The sequence below is a fragment of the Poecilia latipinna genome, unplaced genomic scaffold (assembly GCF_001443285.1).
Source record: "Poecilia latipinna isolate Pla-1442-1.1 unplaced genomic scaffold, P_latipinna-1.0 Scaffold1445, whole genome shotgun sequence".
In the NCBI taxonomy this organism is placed as follows: domain Eukaryota; kingdom Metazoa; phylum Chordata; class Actinopteri; order Cyprinodontiformes; family Poeciliidae; genus Poecilia; species Poecilia latipinna.
The window spans coordinates 96,272-117,329 of NW_015114061.1; the positions used below are offsets into that span (position 1 = coordinate 96,272).

At 40.0% G+C, this 21,058-nt stretch overlaps 1 protein-coding gene across 2 annotated transcripts in view; it reads left to right on the plus strand.

Annotated features, from left to right (window-relative positions):
- Positions 1-13,262, plus strand: part of sox6 (SRY-box transcription factor 6) — a 98,135-nt gene extending 84,873 nt beyond the window's left edge. For both annotated transcript variants that reach the window (XM_015057228.1, XM_015057229.1), the window contains exons 12-14: positions 5,393-5,566; positions 6,910-7,126; positions 8,544-13,262. In XM_015057228.1, the coding sequence (XP_014912714.1) occupies positions 5,393-5,566; positions 6,910-7,126; positions 8,544-8,850 (698 nt within the window). In that variant the 3' untranslated portion in view covers positions 8,851-13,262. The remainder of the gene's footprint in view (positions 1-5,392; positions 5,567-6,909; positions 7,127-8,543) is intronic.
- The last annotated feature ends 7,796 nt before the right edge of the window (positions 13,263-21,058 follow it).

The window sequence follows — 21,058 nt, forward strand, 5'->3', positions numbered from 1 at the left end:
TTTCCCATGTGAGCCACGGCGGAGGCTCCCATCCCAACCGTCTGACTCCTCGGACAGATGTGTTTTCATCGCTCCCTCTCCCGGTGGGATCCCTCCTTCTGTGGCTACCGTGGAGTCAGGACAGAAACACAGTGCGCACCAGGGCATTTGTGTCCTTTTAAGTCCTTCTCAGGGCCAAGGGAAAAGCTAGCGCCAGACGCCTCACATCAGTGTTCCCAGTGGGCCATGGATTAGGAGCAGACAGAGGTTAGAAGAGGGGATAGGTCCTCTTCCCATGGGGAGGGGTGGATAAAGACTTTGAGACAGGGCAACACTCATAACTCAAAACAGTTTGCATTTCTTCTTTGCACCACAAATGCATATCAATCTCTCTGTAAACCAAGCAGCAACAAGAAGGCAAATACTGATTAAAGCTGAAGAGGGATTTCAAAATGTGAGCAACAAATTGTTTACTCTTCTCAGAACCTGTTTACATTTGAAACTCTCCTGACAATCTCCTTCAACCAGTGAATGCCTGGCTCTGTGGCACATGATGTTATTAGACACGAGCAGCGTTACTGTAGCTAGTTTTTGCTTAGATTTTCAAACAAGGTTTAGATAAAAAAAAAAAAAAAAAAAACTTGTAATTTGAGATGTTATTTTTTTTGTCCCAAAACATTATACTTCCAGTTTGTTGTGCAAAAAAAGATCTACTAAAGTTTATGTGGCTTTTCCACTAAATTCAGACCAATTTATTTTTCCCAGACATCTAAAATGAGTAATGCAATTAGTTTTTTTGGAAGAATTTTCACCCCAGACGGAAAGGAAATTACTTTGGAAACATCTGCATTTTAACACACTTTTTCCCAAGTAGATCAGAACACAACGCATATACTTTGGTGTTTCCTCAAAGAGAAAATTACTGGGTGTCCCACCCAACAAATGTATAGGGTGTGAAAGGCCCTAGTCTGCAGCAGCTTTCCCTCCAGGACGGAACAACCGAACTAAGCAGATGCAGTGTGCAGCCAGTGCCTGTTATGGAAGCTTTTGATTGCTTCTGGATGGCAAGAAATGTAATATACACAGCTCAAGTGATTCAACGGCTAATTCCCTTGGCCAGCCTGAACTTTAATCCATTTGTGAGTGGCAGCATGAAGTTCTTCTGCTGAATGGGATGTTTGTTTAAAGTTGACCATATCTCCGAGGTCTATAGGATGCTAGAGCGATATGTGGAGGAAGGAAACAGAACTTAGAGACACGTTACATTAGGTAAATCTGATGACACAAAAAAAGAGGATTCTGCCTAAGACAGCCTTTCACTAAACCATCAGAGGAGCCAGTGGGAAGAATGGCAGCATTGCATTGTTGTGAAAGATACAGGGGCTTGGAAAAGTGTTATCTTTGCAGACAGGCAAAACTATGTTTGGAGTTACAAACTAACACCTTGAACACATTCTCAATGTAAAGAAAGTGGTGGCAGCATCATGGTTTGGGGAAGCTTTTTAGCATCACCCTCGATGGGAAGATGGGAAGTACAGGGCAACAAAGTTAGGAAACAACCCTAAGAATCCCCAGGCATAGCTACAGTGGAATTGTTTAAATGAAAGTATATTCATGTGTTGAAATGGTTTGAACTGATTTTCACAGGTGTTTTCCATCTGATCTGACTGACACTGTGTAACTTCGGAAAAAAAAAAAAAGTGCACCATCTCAGTCTTGATATTTAGCAATACTAGCTGAGTAAACCAAGAAGGTCAAGAGTAGTTTTTATGTTCTCAGGTGGTAATCTGCCACCTGCAAGTTGTAACAAGCAAGCTATATGTTTCAAACGGACTCTTGACGCGTGCATAATCTGGGAAGCTAAAAATAATTTAAAAAAAAAAACAAAACTGAAAAAAAGTCATGTTAAGATCACTTGTAATTTGTAATGGTTAAACTAGCATGCCATGAGCTCGGGCTACAGCAGAGCCGCTGAGCTCTGTGTTCTGTCTGACTAAACCCATTAATCTCGCCTGATCCTGCTCTGAGGGAGAGGCTCCATTGTCAGCGTTAAATGCCTTCACTTGGAGGTGTTAGATTTGGTTGCGTGCTCACCGAGGCTCATCCTCTCGAGCGGATTCCTGGGTGACAGCGCACGTATGACGACAGAACAAAGATGAGTAGGGTGGAGAAAAGGCGGAGGACAGGGGGCAGTCGGGGCAGCGCTACCCTCTGGCTTGGTACACAGTCGAGTCTCAGCCTGCAGCTCACAGGTGCGATTGCGTTTGGGACCTCGCTGCATTCTCTCTCTAATTCTTTGCCTTTTTTTTTTTCCTGCTTCTTCATTATTTGCTTTCTCTTTTCATTTTTTTTTTCCCCCTCCCCACAAACACACGCACGCAATCGCGCTTCCACACTGTAATTCATTCTTCTTGTCTGCGGCGCTACCAGGAGAGACAAATTAAAAGTGGATTCTCATATCATTCTGTCACACTTGAGCTGCAGGCCTCATGAATCACAATGAATTCTGTTAAGCAGCTCTCCCTCTGTTTCGCTTCCTCGCTAGTTACCACCCAGGGGGCCTGGCCCTGTCACTGCTAAACATCTGTGTTTATTTACACAATCAAACACCTAACTAACTGATTCCTAAATGTCCCGCCTCTCCTGGGAGAAAATGTTCAAAACGCCAGAGAAGGATCACAGTTTCCAGTAAAACAGAAACAATGCTGCAGTGCGTTCCATGTTGCAGTCCCCCAGCAGTTTCTTCTGATATGGATGCACAGGATGTATCTGATTTAGCTGGGCTGCAGGAGGGACAAGTATCGTGAAAGTTCTCCCAAGAATGGTGCACTGAGCAGCACGACAGAGCACCCATTTCCCATTTACCAGGCAATGAAAGAAAAGCAATAGAAAACCGATAAATCACGTTTTTTTTTTGTTTTTTTTTTGTTTTTTTTCCCCCAAGTTCTTGTGGGCAGTGACCCATATTACCTATACCAAGAACTGGACTGCCTGGGACTGCTGTACATTAATTCAAAACTCAAGCTATTATTTCAGGTCGAAGATCTAAGAAAGGTGCCTGGGCTAACTGGCAGCAGATTTACGGTACTTTGAATATTCCAACCTGCCGTAGCATAACGTCAACTGTTTGAAAACTGCTTTTGTTGCTCGGTTCTACAACTTCCTGTAACATCTGACAGGCACTTTCCCAAGCGAGCAACTCTGCGAGGTAAAAGACCCATGGCTCATCTGGATTCCCTCCAGTGGACCCAGTCACGTGGCTGGTTTCCTGGCTAACTACTGATGTGGCACTAGGTGACGGCACGCAGTTGTTTTGCACCCCTCCCCATAAGAAGATCACCTCTGCCCATATGCATGCACGCCAGTATATAAATTGCTGAATCAGTGTCAGTGATAGAGTAATGGCATGGGGGGTATCGTAAATTACAGCAAGCGATCCCGGGGTGCAGACACTGGCTGTCGTGTCTGAGTGAGCGCTGCGCTCCTGAGCTAATGAATACCTTCATCTGGCCCTGGCAGTCAGCAGATTGCCCCGCATTGATGGATACTGTCAGCCCTCCGCCACACCACATTTCATTGCACAATAAACATGGTTGTCAAAAGCAAACAAAGTGAAATCAATTCATCCTGTACAGTGAGTGCATGCTAAATGAAATTAACGTACTGTGGGGTTTGGTGGCAGCAAAGGTACTGTATTATTCTTGAATTCGTGATGGCTTTAAGGCCTGTGGCATTCCAGAAGGCGAAAGCAAACACAGACGTAGTGCAGCCAGAGCTCGGGATTAGCTTTTAAACGTCCTGATGTACAGCCCTTTCACTGTGTGCTAAAACACTTATTTACAAGTGCGCCTCAGTTTGGGAGCAGATGATTTTAGGCATTTTTCAAGCTTCGCTGAAAAAAATGCTACAGTTTTGTTTGAGAGATTTGACTTTTTGCGAGCGCCTGTATGAAATCAAGTAAGAACATTTTATTTAAAAGACACATATAAATATTTACAGAGTTTAGTTTTTAGGCCAAGGACCTAAATTTGTAGAAACATGTGCAGTGTCACTGTGTGAAAACACATTATTTTATTGTGACTGCAGAAACTCAGTGTGCTGTTCATCATTCTTATTATTCTGCTAAATGATATAGTGAGAAAAGCGTCTGTCTTAGTGGAAAATATATGTTTTTTTGAAGAGAAAACAAAATCCTGTGGCTGAGAATGGCGGAGTGACATCTTCAGTGATTAACACAGAGCGAGGTTTCTGTGGATTTTGAATTAATGCCTCCGCACAGCCCTCGATTACTCATTAAGAGTTTGATTTGTTTATAAACTGAAATAATAATAGAAATCAAACCCCAGGTAACGTGTGCCAAGGCTGCTGGTGAAATGGTTTAATGAGAAGGCTTCACATGTGGATGATGAAATATGCATGAGTCATCCCAAGCTTTCTTTTCCAGATCTGAGATCATTAAAGATGTATCGTAGCATATGGAAGGCTCTTTTTTTTGTCTTATTTTTCAAGCCTTGTTTATCAACATGTTTTTGTTTGTTTAAATATTCATACTGCTTTTATTTAATTCTTTCACATCTTACATATAAAAGGAAGCAAATACGCATGCAAACAGAAATCATTATCAGCCTGATGTACAGTTTAATACTGAGAGAAACTCTCTTATGCTGATTGTGAATGCCCTGATTGAGAAACGGCACTTTGCAGAATCGGCACACTCTCTCCGCACTAATGTGGGTCTGGTTTATTTGTGTGTCCGTGTGTGCGTGTGTGTGTGTGCGCGTGTGTGTGAATGTTTGCATACTCGAAGGGCAAAGGAAAAGTTTGAGAAACAACAGGGGGGGGGGTGAGAGAACAACAGAAAAAAATTATTTGTGCATATATGTGAAATACGTTTTAAGAGTTTAAGTTCCCTCTTTGAATTTCTATTCTAAAGATTTCCTCAAGACTCCTATTTATTATTTATGTTGGCACTTTTTTATGGACAGTCTGAACAGTGTGCACTTCGGAAAAGCCAACACTTAAAACAAACAAAAAACTAAACATTTTTTTTTGTTTAAACGGTTTAATCCTCTGGATTCAGAAGGAGCTCGGAAAGAGTGGACGAACGCTGCTCTGAGTTAACCGACAATGTATTCAGTTTGTAGCTCCTAATCCTTTCAAGTCAAATTTTCCACTCAAAAGAAAACTCTGTCCCTTTGGGAGGGTTTGTTTTCCCAGCGCCCATTTAGAAAAATGTTCTTTATGATGAAAATAGAGGCGCTGATAGCAGATGAAGGAGAGTTTAAACCTGGCTCGTCATTTAATCAATGCCTTGCCTCGCTCTCTCTTCTTGTTCCTGCTCTGGCTTTTCCAGGGTCCAAGGCAGTCAATGGCTCTGCAGATAAACCCCAACCCTATTATTGTTGGCCAACAGGAGGTGCTGGATCTACCGAGGCGCGGGTCTTCAGGGAGTCCCGAGGACGCAACAACAACGAGCCCCACATTAAAAGGCCGATGAACGCATTCATGGTGTGGGCCAAAGATGAGCGGCGCAAGATCCTCCAGGCGTTCCCGGATATGCACAACTCCAACATAAGCAAGATTTTGGGTGAGGCCCTTTGAATTAGCTTTAAAAGTTGCATTTTAAAGAAAGAATGCAGATATGCTTTTTTTTTTTCATTTTGTTTTGGTTTTTGCTGGAATTTTTGTCAACATCTAAGACGCCTTTTAAACGCTGTAAAGTAAATCAGTGGACTTACTTCTTGCATGAAGAAAAGACAGAAAAACATATTTCTCACCATAGTAAGAAATATGAGTTGATTACTGTTAATCAACTCAAAATATTTGATCAATTTTCTACATTGTGTATTTCTCTGTTATGGCAATACACAACATTTGTGTGTGAGCGCGTGTACGTGTGTGTGTTTTTCTTTTTGATGTTTTTTTTTTTTTTTTTTAGGGAGTGAGTGCATGTTACAGCGTAGGCTACTGTGCATCAGTTCACCTCAGCATACAGATGGATTTATGGCCCATCACTACCATAAGTGTTTGTCATGAAAAATGACAGAGACTAAATGGGTCTTGTCCCCTCAGCACAGGAGTCCATACATCAGAGCTGTTAAAAGTGCTGTCATCCATGGCGGTGCAGTGCACTTCATGGAGCTGTAGTATTTACTGTGCACGTTTGTTGTTCCTTAGTTTTTGACAGTAAGGGGCAAGCATGTCTCTCTTTTAGTACAATGTGCTGCCACACTTATCAAGAGGTTGTTGTGAAATGGTCAAGCATTTTGGTGCATGATTTTCCTGAAGAGAATAATGTAAAACTACCTGTCTGCTGGTCAGGGATCACTGACTTGCGATATAAAAATAGAGCACCCTCCACTGTCACTGTTTGAAAAGCCTAAAACTTAATAGGTGGTAAGGATACTGCCCTAACCACCCCGATGTCCCTTTTGTCCTTTTTACCATTTTCTGACTTATGAAGATAAAGACACTTCTGTCTAACGAAAATTTCGAGTTGTCTTGTGTTTGCTATGTTGAGTGATGGCTGAAGAAAGTAGTTGTTTCACATTTAGATCTGGAGGGTTAAATAAATCCATATGCTGATTTGGCACACGATTAAGACATGCTTCCTCATGAGTACTAAGTATTACAATAAGTTCTAAAAATCTGTTTGACTTTTGGAAATATGCCAAGTATGACATTATGCTACTGCAATAAAAGGGTTGCCTCTGTTTCTTTGTTCGTGGTGCTAAATGCTAAATATTTGAAAAAAACTGAATTGAAATGTTTTAGTGCTCTGCTATCTAGAAACGTTCCTGTGCACCTGATTGTTGTATACACCGTGTCGGATAGACTTCAGCTTCCTCCTCCGACTTTTGGGCCACTTAGTGAAATTGTAGTGGCTGTTTCAACGTTTCCAAGTGCTGAAAAGTTCTTCTCTCGCCGCAGGTTCTCGGTGGAAGGCTATGTCTAACCAGGACAAGCAGCCATACTACGAAGAGCAAGCCCGTCTGAGTAAGCTTCACCTAGAGAAGTATCCAAACTACAAGTACAAGCCACGACCTAAGAGGACCTGTATCATAGACGGCAAGAAGCTTCGCATTGGAGAGTACAAGCAGATGATGCGCTCACGGCGACAAGAGATGAGACAGTTCTTCACTGTGGGGTACGTGCCCACAAACACAGCAAATAGAAAGTAGCCGTTTCCAAATCGAGTGTCGAGTTCATATGTGCTGTATTGGTTTTACGACCCACCATGCACTTTAAACTCAAACGTTTTTGTTTTTTTTTTTCCAATAGGTGTGATTTAATAATTTCACACAAAACCAGCCTTCAAATGCAGCTTGCAGTGCAGAGATTATTATGGGATATATAAGCTCTAAGTATACACTTAGGGAAGCCTGGAGGGCAGCCGAGGCTTAACACTTTAATTTACTGTGTGTGGTTAGCAGGAGAACCCTTCTCCAGGTGTTCCCATGTCAGTCATAACATTCAGCGGCTTGGGGAATCAATCACGCTGCGCAACAGCAGACAAGAGCAGCACCGAGAGGGTATTGGTTTTATGTCGCCAATAAACTGGGTCCTCTGTCTGAACAGCGCAGAACAGGAGCTGTCAGGAGAACCTCTCTTCTCCCAAATCATTTTCACAGAAGTTGCTGGCTTGACGAGGACTGCCGGGGGAAACCCACCCCTACCCCACCCCCCAAGTCCAACCATCACATCTTAGTGCTGCGAAAGAATATTTTAAAGATTCTTTGTTTAAAGCAGAGGTTCCCAAACTGTGGGGCGCACCCCCCTAGGGGGGGCGCCGTGCCATTGCAGGGGGGCCGCGGGAAGCCGTCCGGATGAAAAAAAAATAAAATAAAATACACATGAACACTGTATGCGTTGGGTTTTTACCTTAGAATGGCCAACTCTCTGTTATTCCTCTGTCAATTTGATACAGTAGAGGCTTCCACACTTCCCATATTTGTGTCCTCTGCCACTTTTATCAGCAGTTAAAACTGTTTAATCTGTTGTTAACATGTCGTAACCTGTTTTTCCAAGCCGCCTTTAAACGCAACATGAGTGCTACGACGCTCGCGCTGGGTTTACACCTGTGCGGCAGCGAAGGAGACCTGCTGCTGCTGCTGCTGTGCAGAGCTGCGCAGGTGTGTTAGAATCATGGCAGCAAACCAGCAAAAAGAACTTTTCACAGTTTTTCCCCCAAACTAACCGACTGTTGAGTAAAGCTGTTGGATGCAGGTAAAGTTACCTAAAAGATGACTAGCTAGCTAATATCAATACAGCACCTTAAGCTTGTTAACAAGTAGCTTGTAGGCTACTGGTGTTGTCTATGTTCAGCTACGTACATTCATTTTGCTCCCCCCAAAAAGTTGATTCCCTCCTTTGTTCGTCTGGAGCCGGGGTTGAGTATAACAGGGAGTCTCTAAGAATCCCTGTTATACTCACACACATTGTTCAACCAGACAGCTATTAGTAAGCCATGGGCGGGGGGTAGGAGAAAAAGTTTGGGAACCACTGGTTTAAAGTATTGGGAGTGGGATTTTTAATCATTTTTGCCCCGTTTCTCGTTTGTCCAGCCAACCGCCTCAGATTCCCATCACCACCAGCGCCAGCATGGTCTACCCAGGAGGCCTCACCATGGCAAACACCACACCCTCACCTCAGATGACGTCAGAGTGCTCCAGCGCCTCGGTCAGCCCCGAGCCGTCCATTCCCGTCATTCAGAGTACTTACAACATGAAGCTGGAGCCCAGTGCCATGGTGAACAACAGCGAGCCGGTCAACGGCGAGGACGAGATGGACATGTATGAAGACTTCGAGGACGAGCCCAAATCAGACTATAGCAGCGAGAATGACGCACAGGAGCCGGTCAGCGCCAACTGAGACGCGCTTTACTGATGCAGAGACAGCGTTCACACAAGGAGGAGGCCCAAACGGCTGCTCTGATGTGAGGGAGGGAAGGAGCAGAAAGAACAACGAAAACTTTTACCACATGGGTTGGAGAAACATTTTAAAAGAAAAAAATAATATGTATCATGTAAAAGCCTGCATGCAGCTACGGCTTCATCAGTCGAAAGCTATTTGGTCTTAATTATTTCTTCAAGTTTGTGAAACAATTTGTTTTGTGGTAATTTATAGTTGTTTTTTTTTCTTTTGTTTTGTTTTTATTTCATTGTTTGTGTTTTCATTAAAAGATCATAGACGGTTACACAGTTAGTTTGTTGCCTAAAGCAAAAGACAGAACTTGAAGCTAAACATTTGGTATGAACCTATAATACTTAAAGTCACATTGTTTTCATTTATTATTATATGATTTTGTTACGTCACCTAACTGTTCAAGATGGGAAAATATTCTCACTCAGGTATAGTGTGCCAGCCAACAGCTTGTGAATGTTTTTAACAAAGAGAAAAATAATATCAAAACACATTACGGAGGGATTCCAGTTTAGTCACATTATTATTATTATTATTATTATTATTATTATTAGTTTTTGCTGCATAATTCTGTGTGAAAGTGCCAAACGTTTTATGTTTTTTTTTTGTTTTTTTTTTCCATGAGAGGTTCTGAAGACAATCTCTTCATCTCTTAATGCAGCTTCGTTGTACAGGCTCTCTTTGCTCTACCAGAAAAGGACAAATGAAACTCAGGAACTTGGAGGCAGCAAGTTCTGCAGGAAGTAACAAGTTACACCAGTGAGTGGAAGGTGACGGTAGCTATGCTCCACAGAGATCAATGCAGTGGGCACCAGTGTCGTGAGCAACCCCTCTTATTTCCCTCGTCCCAGTCCGTACAGAGCATTGTGGAATCCTTCGCTCAGTTCCAGCTCTTCCACCCTGTCTGAATCACCAGGATCTTAATCAGTGATTGTAATCAGGCCAGAATGCGAAAGGGCCAAAGGCCCCCAATCTGCAGGATTGGAACAGAAGTGAAAGGCAGCTTTGGTGGCATTACAATCTTAAATTGATGTTGTACAATGTGTGGCTGCAAAGCTACAGTACATTCTGTTAAACACTTTAGCCCCACTTGGATTGCATGTTTAAAGTCTTGGGTCTTAAAATGTAATTTTTTCAGACATTGTAAATCTTAAACAGACACTAAGAAGTCTTAAAGCAGGGCGGTCATCTTGTTGATGCAGTGGAATGATTACTAAAGTCGCAGTGAAAGGAGTGCTAGGCAGTCCCTCAACAAAAAGAAGAGCTTGCCGTCGCATTTGTTTCTTCACTTCCGTGCATCTCACGAAATGTAATTAATTCCTTGATTCTCTTTTGTAATGCAATTACGTAAGGCCTCTGCCAGCTGTAAGCTGTGTTGTAGAACTTCTCATATTTCTTAAATGCAGAATGCTCAGAAACACTCATCGCCATCCACAACAACTCTTTGAAGAAACTTGTATGATTTAAGTTGAATTGAACTAAAAAATAAAAAAAATAAAAATTAATGGACCCCTCCGCCTGTCGAAGACATCTAAGGGGATTGGAGGGGGGGTGATGTTAAGGAGCAGTCTAGAGCTGAAGGTCTAAGTGACTGTCCTCTCAGCCACGTGCGTTTCTGACCCCAGCCTTGGGCAATCTCAGCACTCAGGGGGGCACCATCTGGCTTGGAGAAAGAGAAAGCAGCAGGAAGGAGTGGGGAAACAATAAAACTGGGTGTGTGTCCCTCATTGTGCTCTCCATCAAAGTGCTGAAAGTAAGGCCTCAACAGGGCTTCCACCCTGGCCGTATCACCAGGCACCGGCGAGCAGATGGAACAAGTACATCAAGCTGTGGGGGATTATTAAAATGACTGACGAGTGGGTATCGTCTGAAATGCAGCATTATTAATGCATGAGTCCAGTTATTCCCCTCCCTTGCCCTTGAACCTTGTCCATTTCAGTGAGAGCACAGAGCTTTGTGAAGAAACTGAATAGATGGTCACTGGCTTTAAATGGTCAAGATCCCCCACTGCTGGTCACTGCATTTTTTTTCTCCTGCCTCTAATTGGTACAGGTGGCTACGCCTTGGTCTTTAGCACTTCTTATTTGCATTACATAAACTTTTGTAAACATTCATATGAAATTCATGTTTGTTTGTTTTTTCTTTTTAGAATCAGTTTTTTGTTAGTCTCCATTTTATTATTTTTCTGTTGCATTTTTTTTTTTACATTTTATAATTTTTAAACATCAAAAAGCAATCAATGGATGCCGTCCTATAAGTCAAACCTTCTCCCTCCAAGTCAACCAGTTTGGTATTTTTAAAGTGTTTCCTCCTGTTTGCTGGTGGTTAAGACTGATTTGTATGTGATTGTAAATAATTTTATGACCATGCCAAGCTACTTCAGTTGGTTGGCGTTAGGACTCTTCAAGAAATTGACACTTGACTGTGCTTATACAGCAAAAACTCTTAAAAAAAAAAAAAGAAGAAGACAAAAAACAAAGGACAACACAGGCTCACAAAGAGACAATGTGTTATAAGCACTGGATATAAATCATATTTTTTAGCAATTCTGATTAATGTGAAGTTGTTTGACGAAGAACACCATGGATGAACAGGATTCCCCAGCCTGACTCAAGCGGGTTTGTTGTCACACTTGCCAGATTTTGGGTCATTTTTATGTTCAGTTTTTTGTCGAATTATTTTGTGTATTTATGCAAAGACAACGTGCGATGAAAGAACGCTTTGTTTGAATCACAGCTATTCAAAAGACTCAGCACAAAAATGTGAGCGGAAGATTTAGCGGCAGGCTCAGAGAGAGCTGTGAAGCAACAGATGTCAGTGCATTGTATATTGTGTTTGATACTAAAGTGTATCAATATACTGTATTTATTATTAGCCTCTGCTGGCTCTAAAATTGACAGTCAACGACAAAACCAAGGACAATCACAAGAAAATAATGATTTGAGATTAAAAAAAAAAATGTTTTTAAATCTGTGGATTCACCAACTCGTTAAGAATTTATTGTAAATATGAGCAATGAATATTTTTTGTTCATTGATATAGGTTATGTATTGGGCTGTTTTATTTCCTCGTTTCTGCCATTTGACCCAACAGTAGACAAATGGCTGTACCTCATGTGGACGCTGAACTTTTCTGCTAATTGGAAGTTTGGTCCCAATACAGAGTGAATTATAGGTTTTTCTTGACTATTAAAAGCACCAATATAACCTTACCTTATCAGACTTATAAGGAAAAAAAGGTACTGAGTCAAACAAGCACTTAATGTAGAAAATTAATTATACACCCATTTGTTTCCGATCATAAATGTCTGATACAATCTCATCTTTATGCTGTATTTCCTCGCTTTGTTTTTTTTATTATTTGTTTATTTTAGCGTTTAACCATTCAGTTCAGTGGGAAGCTCAGACTATCTGAAGACATCTGCATGCATTAGACTTGCATTGTCATGAAAATAACAAAAGGTACAATTTTTTATTGTTTCAAAAAGCTGTTTTAAACACAAGATGTTATGTTTGATCCTTTCAATGGTGGAAAGGCGCAAGTATTTATTTCTTTTAATATTGTAAAATGCACAGATAATAGGTGTATCGCCAACTTTACATATGCTGTCAGTTTTCAACAAAAGCGTCACCGACTACCCAGGATCTGCAGAAGTATCCCTCCCAATTGGTCCCAATTTTTTTCTCCTGTAATACATGGAAAATGGTTTGGAGGAACTGAAGACAAAGGATTCCATGCTGTTGGAATATTACTGTAATTTGATTTATCTTTTTTTTTTCTTTCTTTCTTTTTTGTTCGTCTAAACTTTGTGATGTAAATGGTGGGAATGTTCTCTGTGTTAATTTAATCAGCACAACTCACTGACATGCTGGACTGACATGCTCGCTGCTGTTCAGAAAGTGTAAAAAAAAAAAGAAAAGTGCCATCTGGGGCAACATTTTAGCTGCCCTTGGTACTCTGCTCTTAAGAGTTGTCTTTTCAAGCAACACTGTGTGGGGCTCTTCTATGACTGGAGCCGCTGTTTTGACAAAATGCTGGCAGCCTGAAACGATTTTCTGTGCAGAATCCTTTCGATTGTTTCCTCTCCTTGCAGGTACCTGTAAACCCATGGCAAGTATTGTTTGGGTGTCATTAGAGAACAGGAAATACATAGTGTCTGTTGCTGCTTTAAAAGAAAAACAACAAAAAACAAAACATGTCTGAATATGTAAATAGTTTATCATAATATCTTGTACAGTCCAATGTAAAGTTTTTAATTCAACTTAAAAACAATGTCGCCATCACATTTGTGTTCACATTCTTCTTTATACAAAACAGAAGAGGTCAATTACTTGCAAGGGTGTATTATTGCTTGATGAAAACAAAAAAAAAAAAGAAAATGTTAGTTTTTTATGTTTTTTTGTTTTTGTTTTACTTGGCTTCAAAGTGTACACCAGCATTCTTTGGTTTTCATGTGCAGTATTGACGTGAGGTAAACTTAAGGTGAATAATTTTACATTGGTGTGTGCGTGTGAGTGTGTGTGTATGGAGAATTGCGTCCTCAGCTTTGGTAGTATTAATACACTATAACAAGTAAAAACAAACCAATGATTGAAACACACCGGCGCATCTCGGCACCACGAAGGTGTGTTTACTGTAAATTATTAAATTATGCCCACATGATGACTTCAGACCGATTATAAAACAGCATTTTAAGTAATGCGTTGGTCCATTGTATGAATGCAGCAGTGGGCTGAAGAAACTGCCGGTTTTAGCTTATTTACCTCAAGAATTTCCTTGTTTTCTGTAAAGGAGACAAACGTTGTGTTGCAGAAAGGTTCACACATCACTCCATCTTTTGTACTGCTGTTGACACTTACCGATTAAAGAGACATTTTGTTTTAAAAACTTGAGTCATTTTTTCCGATTACACTCTTTACAGTCTGCAGAAGAGTAAACAGCATGAAGGTCTGTCGGGAAAATATAACCGATGGCTTACAAACATAAATCCCACGTCAATAAAAAAAAAAAATATTTCTTTATTTTTGTGATTTCTTTATTTTAATAATAAAGAATCTTAATTTTTTTCATAATTTCACAAGCAAACTGCTGTTTCTTAATCTTAAATATGACCAGACATAACATGAAAAAGAAAAAAAAAATGCATTCAGCCACCCTAAATCCCTTTAAGTTGGCACCTTCTTGTCCAAGTGTGCAAAGCAAGATGAAATAACATGTATGTATCCTCTTTACCATTTGGCATTTATTATCACATGGAAAAGGACTCAATGGAGAAGTGTCGCTTTTGACAGAACATTTCAGTTCAGTTTTAGTTGTTACCTTTTAATTATATTAATTTTGTTTCAGTTACAACTTGGTCATCTGTTGACATTTTAGTTTTAGTCTATTTTTTTTGTTCTTAGCACATCAAACCGTAATATAGTCGACTAAATTTATAGTAAATTTAAACAACAAAAAGATATAGTCAGATATAAAATGTGTTCTTAGTTCATCTCATGTCCTAAAGAAACATAAGTGAAATAAACTATTTTATTTAAATTTCTCTCTACACATTTCAAGAACAGCATTCTAACAGGCTGTACATTATATTCATAATACACACATTGTTCATAAAATCAAATAATATTATTTTACTAAAATAATATGAGTAATGCAACCATCTGAAGATTAGATTAATAAAAAATGGGTACAACATCGTCATTAGGCCTGTTCTACCAGAACAATATCTTATCCCACAGTACTAATATCTTATGAAATATTAACAGGTTTTTGCGGCTATCACATTGCTGCTCAGAATTTCAGAAAGATTTGATCTCACTAGCAATTTTTAAACTCATTCCACTCAGTCTACTCATCTTACAGTTCTATTCTTACAGGATGAGGTTTCATTTAGTTTTTGTCAAGAAAAAAAGATTTTTGTCAACAAAATCTTTTGTTCTTGCGTGTTCTCTAGGGAGAACATGCAAACTCCATGCAGAAAGACCCCATGCCAGGACCCAAATCCAGGACACATGTATTTGGACTCTATAGGAGTTGAACTGAGAACCCAGAGAGAGCACATGTATGCACAGGGAGAACATACAAACTCCAACCGGGACTCAACCTAGATCCTTCTTGCTGCAAGGGAAAAGTTCTACCAACTGTGCCACCGAACCCTGTTAGGGTCACCTAAGGTAAGAAGGTCTTAGGTTAGGGATCAAACAAAGTGCAGCTCAAAGACCCCTTATGATGAGTTATATCTATGGAAACAATGTTCCCTTGTCTAGAACGCAGGTCACTGGGGCCTCCTCTGGAGCAACGCCTGGAGGTGGTGCATGTTCCCAAGCACTTGGTAAGCATGCACCAAGTACTGTTCTCAGTTTTAATCAATGGAGACCGACTGGTTACAATCGGTCCCCCTTTCTCATGGGTCCGCCAGTAGTAGGAGGAGCCAAAGCAAAGTGGGATCAGCAGTTATCGAAGGCAGGAGCCTTGGCAGTATGAGGCTGGGCTACAGAAGCTGGCTCTCAAGATGTGGAAAGTTACCAGTTTGATGGGGAAGGAGACTGAACTGGTGAAAAAGGTTGAGCAGTTCTGGCTAGGTATAGTCAGACTCGCCTCGATGCACAGCTTTGGTTCTGGAACCAGTCTCCTTGAAAGGAGATATTTTTGGGGGCCTGTTGAGCAGTGCCAAGCAGCAGTTGGCATTCTTGTTGTCACTGTACATGTGTAGCAGTTCAGATTATCCACGCTTTTGGAGTCCTTACAGGGGACAATGGGGAGCGCTCCTAGAAGGCACTCCTTTGTCCTGCTGGGTGACCTCAACTTTAACATGGGCAATGTCAATGACACCTGGAGGGGTGTCGTTGGGAGGAACACTCCCCCACTTCACATCTGAACTGAGAGAGGTGATTTGGTGTTGGACTTCTGGTCTTCTCATGGATTGTCAAGCATAAAAGTGTCTGTCTGTGCTTTTGGACATCTTAGGCCATGGTTTGTCATTGCTGATTTTGTCTAATTCATTCGCATGCTTTCGACACTTGGGTCAAGAGAGGAGCAGAACTGCCAAATGACCACTACCTGTTGTTGAGTTGGCTCTGATGGTGGGGGAGGATGCTGGTCAGTCTTAGCAGCTCCAAATGTGTTGTGAGGGATGTGTCAGGCACATCTGGCAGAGTCTCCCATCAGATGGATCAACAACTCTTCCGGCAGAGGCTTGAACACATCCCGGGGGAAGTGAGGAACATTCAGTTCTAGTGGGCCATGTTCCGTTCCTTCATTGGTCAGGTGACCAGAGCTGTGGCCACAAAGTGGTTTTTGTCCATCGTGGTGGCAACCCCTAAACCTGCTGGTAGGCACTTGTGATAAGGGATCCTGTCAAACTGAAGAAGGAATCCTATAGAGTGTTTTTGATCCTGGAAGCAGCTCATGGGTACTGGCAGTTCAAGCAGAATATGACCTGGACACTCGCTGAGGCAACGACTCTGACATTGGAGGAGTTGGTGAGGCCAAACTCTTTTATTTTCAGTTTATAATTAATTATGGCTCTGCGAGATGCTTAAAACATGGGATACTTTTTTCATAACCTAATTCCCCTTTAAACTTCCCAACATAGCAAATCAAGCTACAACAAAAATGTAGCTTGATTTGCTAATGTTAACAAACAAACTTATGATTCTTTCACAAAATACCTGTCTGTAAATAAAGGTGGAATTATAAACTTCTAAGGGCAATCGGTTACATGTGGGTGTAAAAGCCCTGAATACACACACACACACACACACATATATATATATATATATATATATAGAACCTGAACACTACTGGTAGAACAAAAATAAAAATCATGTAGAATTGTCCTTCACAACTATGCAAAACATTTATTCACTAAACATTCTCCAAAATATATTCAAGTTTGTTTTGATAGTGACAAAATATGAAAAAGTATCCAAGATAGCAAATACTTCTGCAAGGCAGTTGAGTGATTATTTTACTCCCAGCTCTACATCATAACTCCTCCTGAGCTAAAATATGCTTTTGAGATTATGTATGGCACAAATGCATTGCAATTCATCAACAATTATTTCACAGCTCTGACTAAACAAAGACAAAGTCAACTTAATTTGTGTGCTGCAAGGTCAATCCTTAGTCTTTATGAAAAGTGAAAAAAAAAATTAACTTAATTTTTGCTTTGCTTTGACAAAGACGTTGCAGTTCGGCATGTTCTGATGATTTTTGACCTAATAAAAGGCAAACCCAGAATGATCTGTTTGTGAGTGTGCTTTTGCAAGGGAGTTGTGTGTTGAGTGTTTGACGGAGCCAGAGGTCATCCTGAGAATTGTAAAATCTCCATGGATACCTGGCAGATAAGGATCATTATTATCTCAGTAACGATGAGGTGTACATGCTGCATGCTTCTTAATAGAAGGGGTAGAACATTTTACATAACTTAGTTCAAATCAGCATCCAATTTTTTTTCCCCCCCAGCTTGTTGTTTTTGGACAATTTTTAAGAAGAAAGAAAAATCCACAATGTTTTTAATGTTTAATGTTATCTCAGGAGGTCTCTATCACAATTCGGAATTTTTTTTTAATCATTTACAGATTTTATCATTGAGACCTTTACTTTTTTTCTGGTTCTCTAAAATTAAAGTTTCTTTAACAGATATCGTTGCGTTTCAAGTGGAAGAGACACAACTCTTTGCATAATAAAACTGTTTTGTAATTTTTCAATCTTGCATATTTAATGACATGGAGAAAATCTCTTTGCTTCGCGTATTACGGTGCAAGATAGTGGGCAGCATTTGTTACCTTCTATTCTTCCATTTAAAAATTTCTTGCACTCTATTTGCTTTTCACTGCATATGTGAATTTTAAATAAGCGGTTTGAGGAATAATCGGAGGCCTGGTGATCTTGCTGTTTGTAAGTGGCCTCTTTGGATGAACTGTCACTGCTGAACAAAGATGTGCATGTGTGAACTGCACGGAATAATTAATACAGCCACGCTGTCGTATAGCGGCAGGGCTGCTATTTCACAACCCTGATGACTAAACACCAGAGAGACAGGGGAGCCGAGAGGAGCACTTGGAACAATATTTTACTCATTTGGATCCGCTCGACGCTACAGTCGTTGCACCCAGTGAATCTGTCAGGCAGCACCATTTCCCCAAGAACAGCTGCTATTTATCTGATTTTCCCATTAAAGTTGACTCATGACTTTATTGTACAGGCTTTGGCAGAGGTGCTGCATACCTCGGTATGTCTCTGTAAAACAGCTGAGGGTTGGCTGCTCTGATGTTATTGGATGTCCAAATGTGTAACAACTTCTCTCTGTTTTCCTAATGTTCAGGTTTATGTTAAAAGATGGCGCGTTAGATCAATGTTCTATAACGTTGTTTTCTGTACTTGTTAATCTCATCTGTTTTTTTGTTGTTGTTTTTTTTGTTTTTTTTTATTTCAAGCACAAGTGAAAGACTCCGTATTTTGACTGATCTCAAGTTCTCATCAAACGTGTGTACAAGAACAGTATGTAAGAACACCCTTAGCAATGTTTTAATCCTTAGAGGTGAAGGACTTAGGAAATCTTGCTAATTTCACAGATGGTTTAAAATAGATTAGTGTGGAGTAGCAGCTCGCAGAGAAAGGCTGACCCACCAGGCTCCCTGTGCAGCTGCCAAAACGCTGTGCCTGATGCTCAGAAGTGCCTTCCAAAAGTCCTGCAAGGTTAAAGTCAAACTTAGGTATCTTGAAGTACCATCCTTTTTTTTTTTTTTTTTTTTAACCATTATTGTATCTTTATTGGACATTTGAATAAATCTGTGTGCCGTTTACCATCTGAAAAATGTCCTCGCTATATTTTTATTCGGTTTTTAAATGCCATTGAAAATTAAACTTTGTCTTTTCCATTTTGCCGTCATTGTTTACATGCTGTATTAGTTGGAGCCATGGGAAATTTTCCTTCTCTACTTCAAGGTCCTGATGGAAACAATTCCCTAGAGGACAAAGATTTTCACTTGGAACTAAATGCACAATTTTGGCCAAAAGCACCCATTCTTGCTTGATTCTTTAAGTCTGTTTTTTTTTTTTTTTTTTTAGATATTTAGTACAATGCGTCCAAAAGCCAATTTTGTACAGGAATAAAAGAGTGAATCAGACTCTGCATGGTGTTTTGGACAGGCCAAGCCTGCTGTTAGACTTGGTCTATGTCCGAGTAAGCATGACACAACTCTGGCCTTCCTGAAAGGACCCAGCTTGGAGTTAATGCGAAAAGACAATTGCATAGGGTGAAAAACTCAACATGGTTTTGTTCTACTTGTCATTCTTTGGAGCATAGTTGGGAGCAAAGCCTAGGAACCATCTGAATGTTATTTGTGCTTTTTGACCCATATTCAGCACTGCTCTCACAAAGCCCTTGTGAGAGGGTTGAAACAATGGGGAGGCCCTCTTAGAAGAGGGACAGGCCTTAGCATCAGCCAAACCATCTTGGACCTGCTTCACTGAAATTGTTTGTTCCCCAAAAAGGCTGACATCATTGAACAGCTATTGGTGAACTTAACCAGTGAAGAAAAAAATAAAAAACAAGGCAAAATTATCCTAGGAGTTATATTATTAGTAAAACAGAACAAAATACAAACAAACAAAAAAACAAACAAAAGAAAATCATTCTCAGTGAGAATAAACGCATAAATTATGAGATTGTAAACAAATAATATATATTTAATATTGGCATAAAAAATAACTATTGTGTAATATTAAAATGTAATTATTTTTGTACAAATTAGACATTTTTGGAAATCCACATTTCTAAGAATGTATTTTTGCCAAATGTTACATCTCATCACTTCTTGTCAGTGCATTTGTCTCCTAAAGCATTCGACTGTGTGAAGAATAAATGTATAATGCTTTTTCTTGCATCTCTGCTCTCTCTCTCTCTGCTTTTCTGAAGAATTTATCCAAAGAAAGGTTTCTTTTTGAAATATGTGTTATTCTCTCAAAGCCATCACTGAGCCCTCTCATGCATATGTGAATTACACACCTTTATGAATATGTAAATGTTGCGAGAATGCCTCATTAATTAGTAATTCATGCATTTTTCACAAGCCCGATACTTGCCAGTGCAGTAGATGATTTATCAACTAGAAGTTAAAAAAGGGGATTCATCATCACGTTTTCAGATTTTCTGGGCTACATCTGTAATTTTTGTAATTCATTGAAAATGATTTGTCTTTATGGTTGCATCTTTGCAGCTGTCTCATAATATCACATTTATAATGTCAGATATGCTATTTGGAATGTTTGAGTGCACTTATAATTTTAATGGGCATATTTCTCCATGTAGATGTTTGCTTACAGTTTCATGTTCTGGGTGAATAATTTGAATGTAAATAGATATGCGGTTTTAAACAGAAATATTCAGATTTATTTGGTTATATTTAGTCGAAGAGATACAGATGGGGAAAAAAAAAAAAAAAAAGATTTCATGCACCGATGTCAAAGCTAATCTGGACATTTGATATTTGATGTTCTGAAACACAGAAGTGGCGACAACGTCTGTCTGAATGTAGTAGCAAATTCAACACCAACACAATGGAACAAAAGACGCCGAGATGCACGTAAACATTATGTGGAACATCGCAGCCATAACTCTGCCAGGGTTCATTACAACTAAAAACTAGAAAAGTCGTTGCAGACGAGATAAGACCAACATGAGAACTTATTGACCCAGCTACATCCAATGTTCTAAAGCTCCATAACAAGAACTGCAGGCGCAATTAACCATGTTAGTGATAGCTAAAAAGTTGTGGTTTCTTCTTATGATGGAAAAAAAATACCTGTGGGCTAGCATTCCTGGACTGGAATTTTGTGAAAGTGAAGAATAGTGTAATCTGGACTGGCCAAAAGAGAAACAAATAACTCATGTTTTGAGGATAGCAGCCACATGCAACTTTCTGATCACCTACAAACACAAGACTTTGGTACAGTTGAAAAATCTTCGAAAAATATTGTCTTCACATGCACAGTTGCTTTAGTTTAATCCAGTGGCATTGCCTTTAACATGCCACTGGTTGTTAAAGTGTTTCTACAACACAATTTATTTCCATGCAAATTCAATTTGCTTGCGTGTATGACAAATTTTAAAATGCAACATATAACATATACGCTGTTAGATGACAGTATC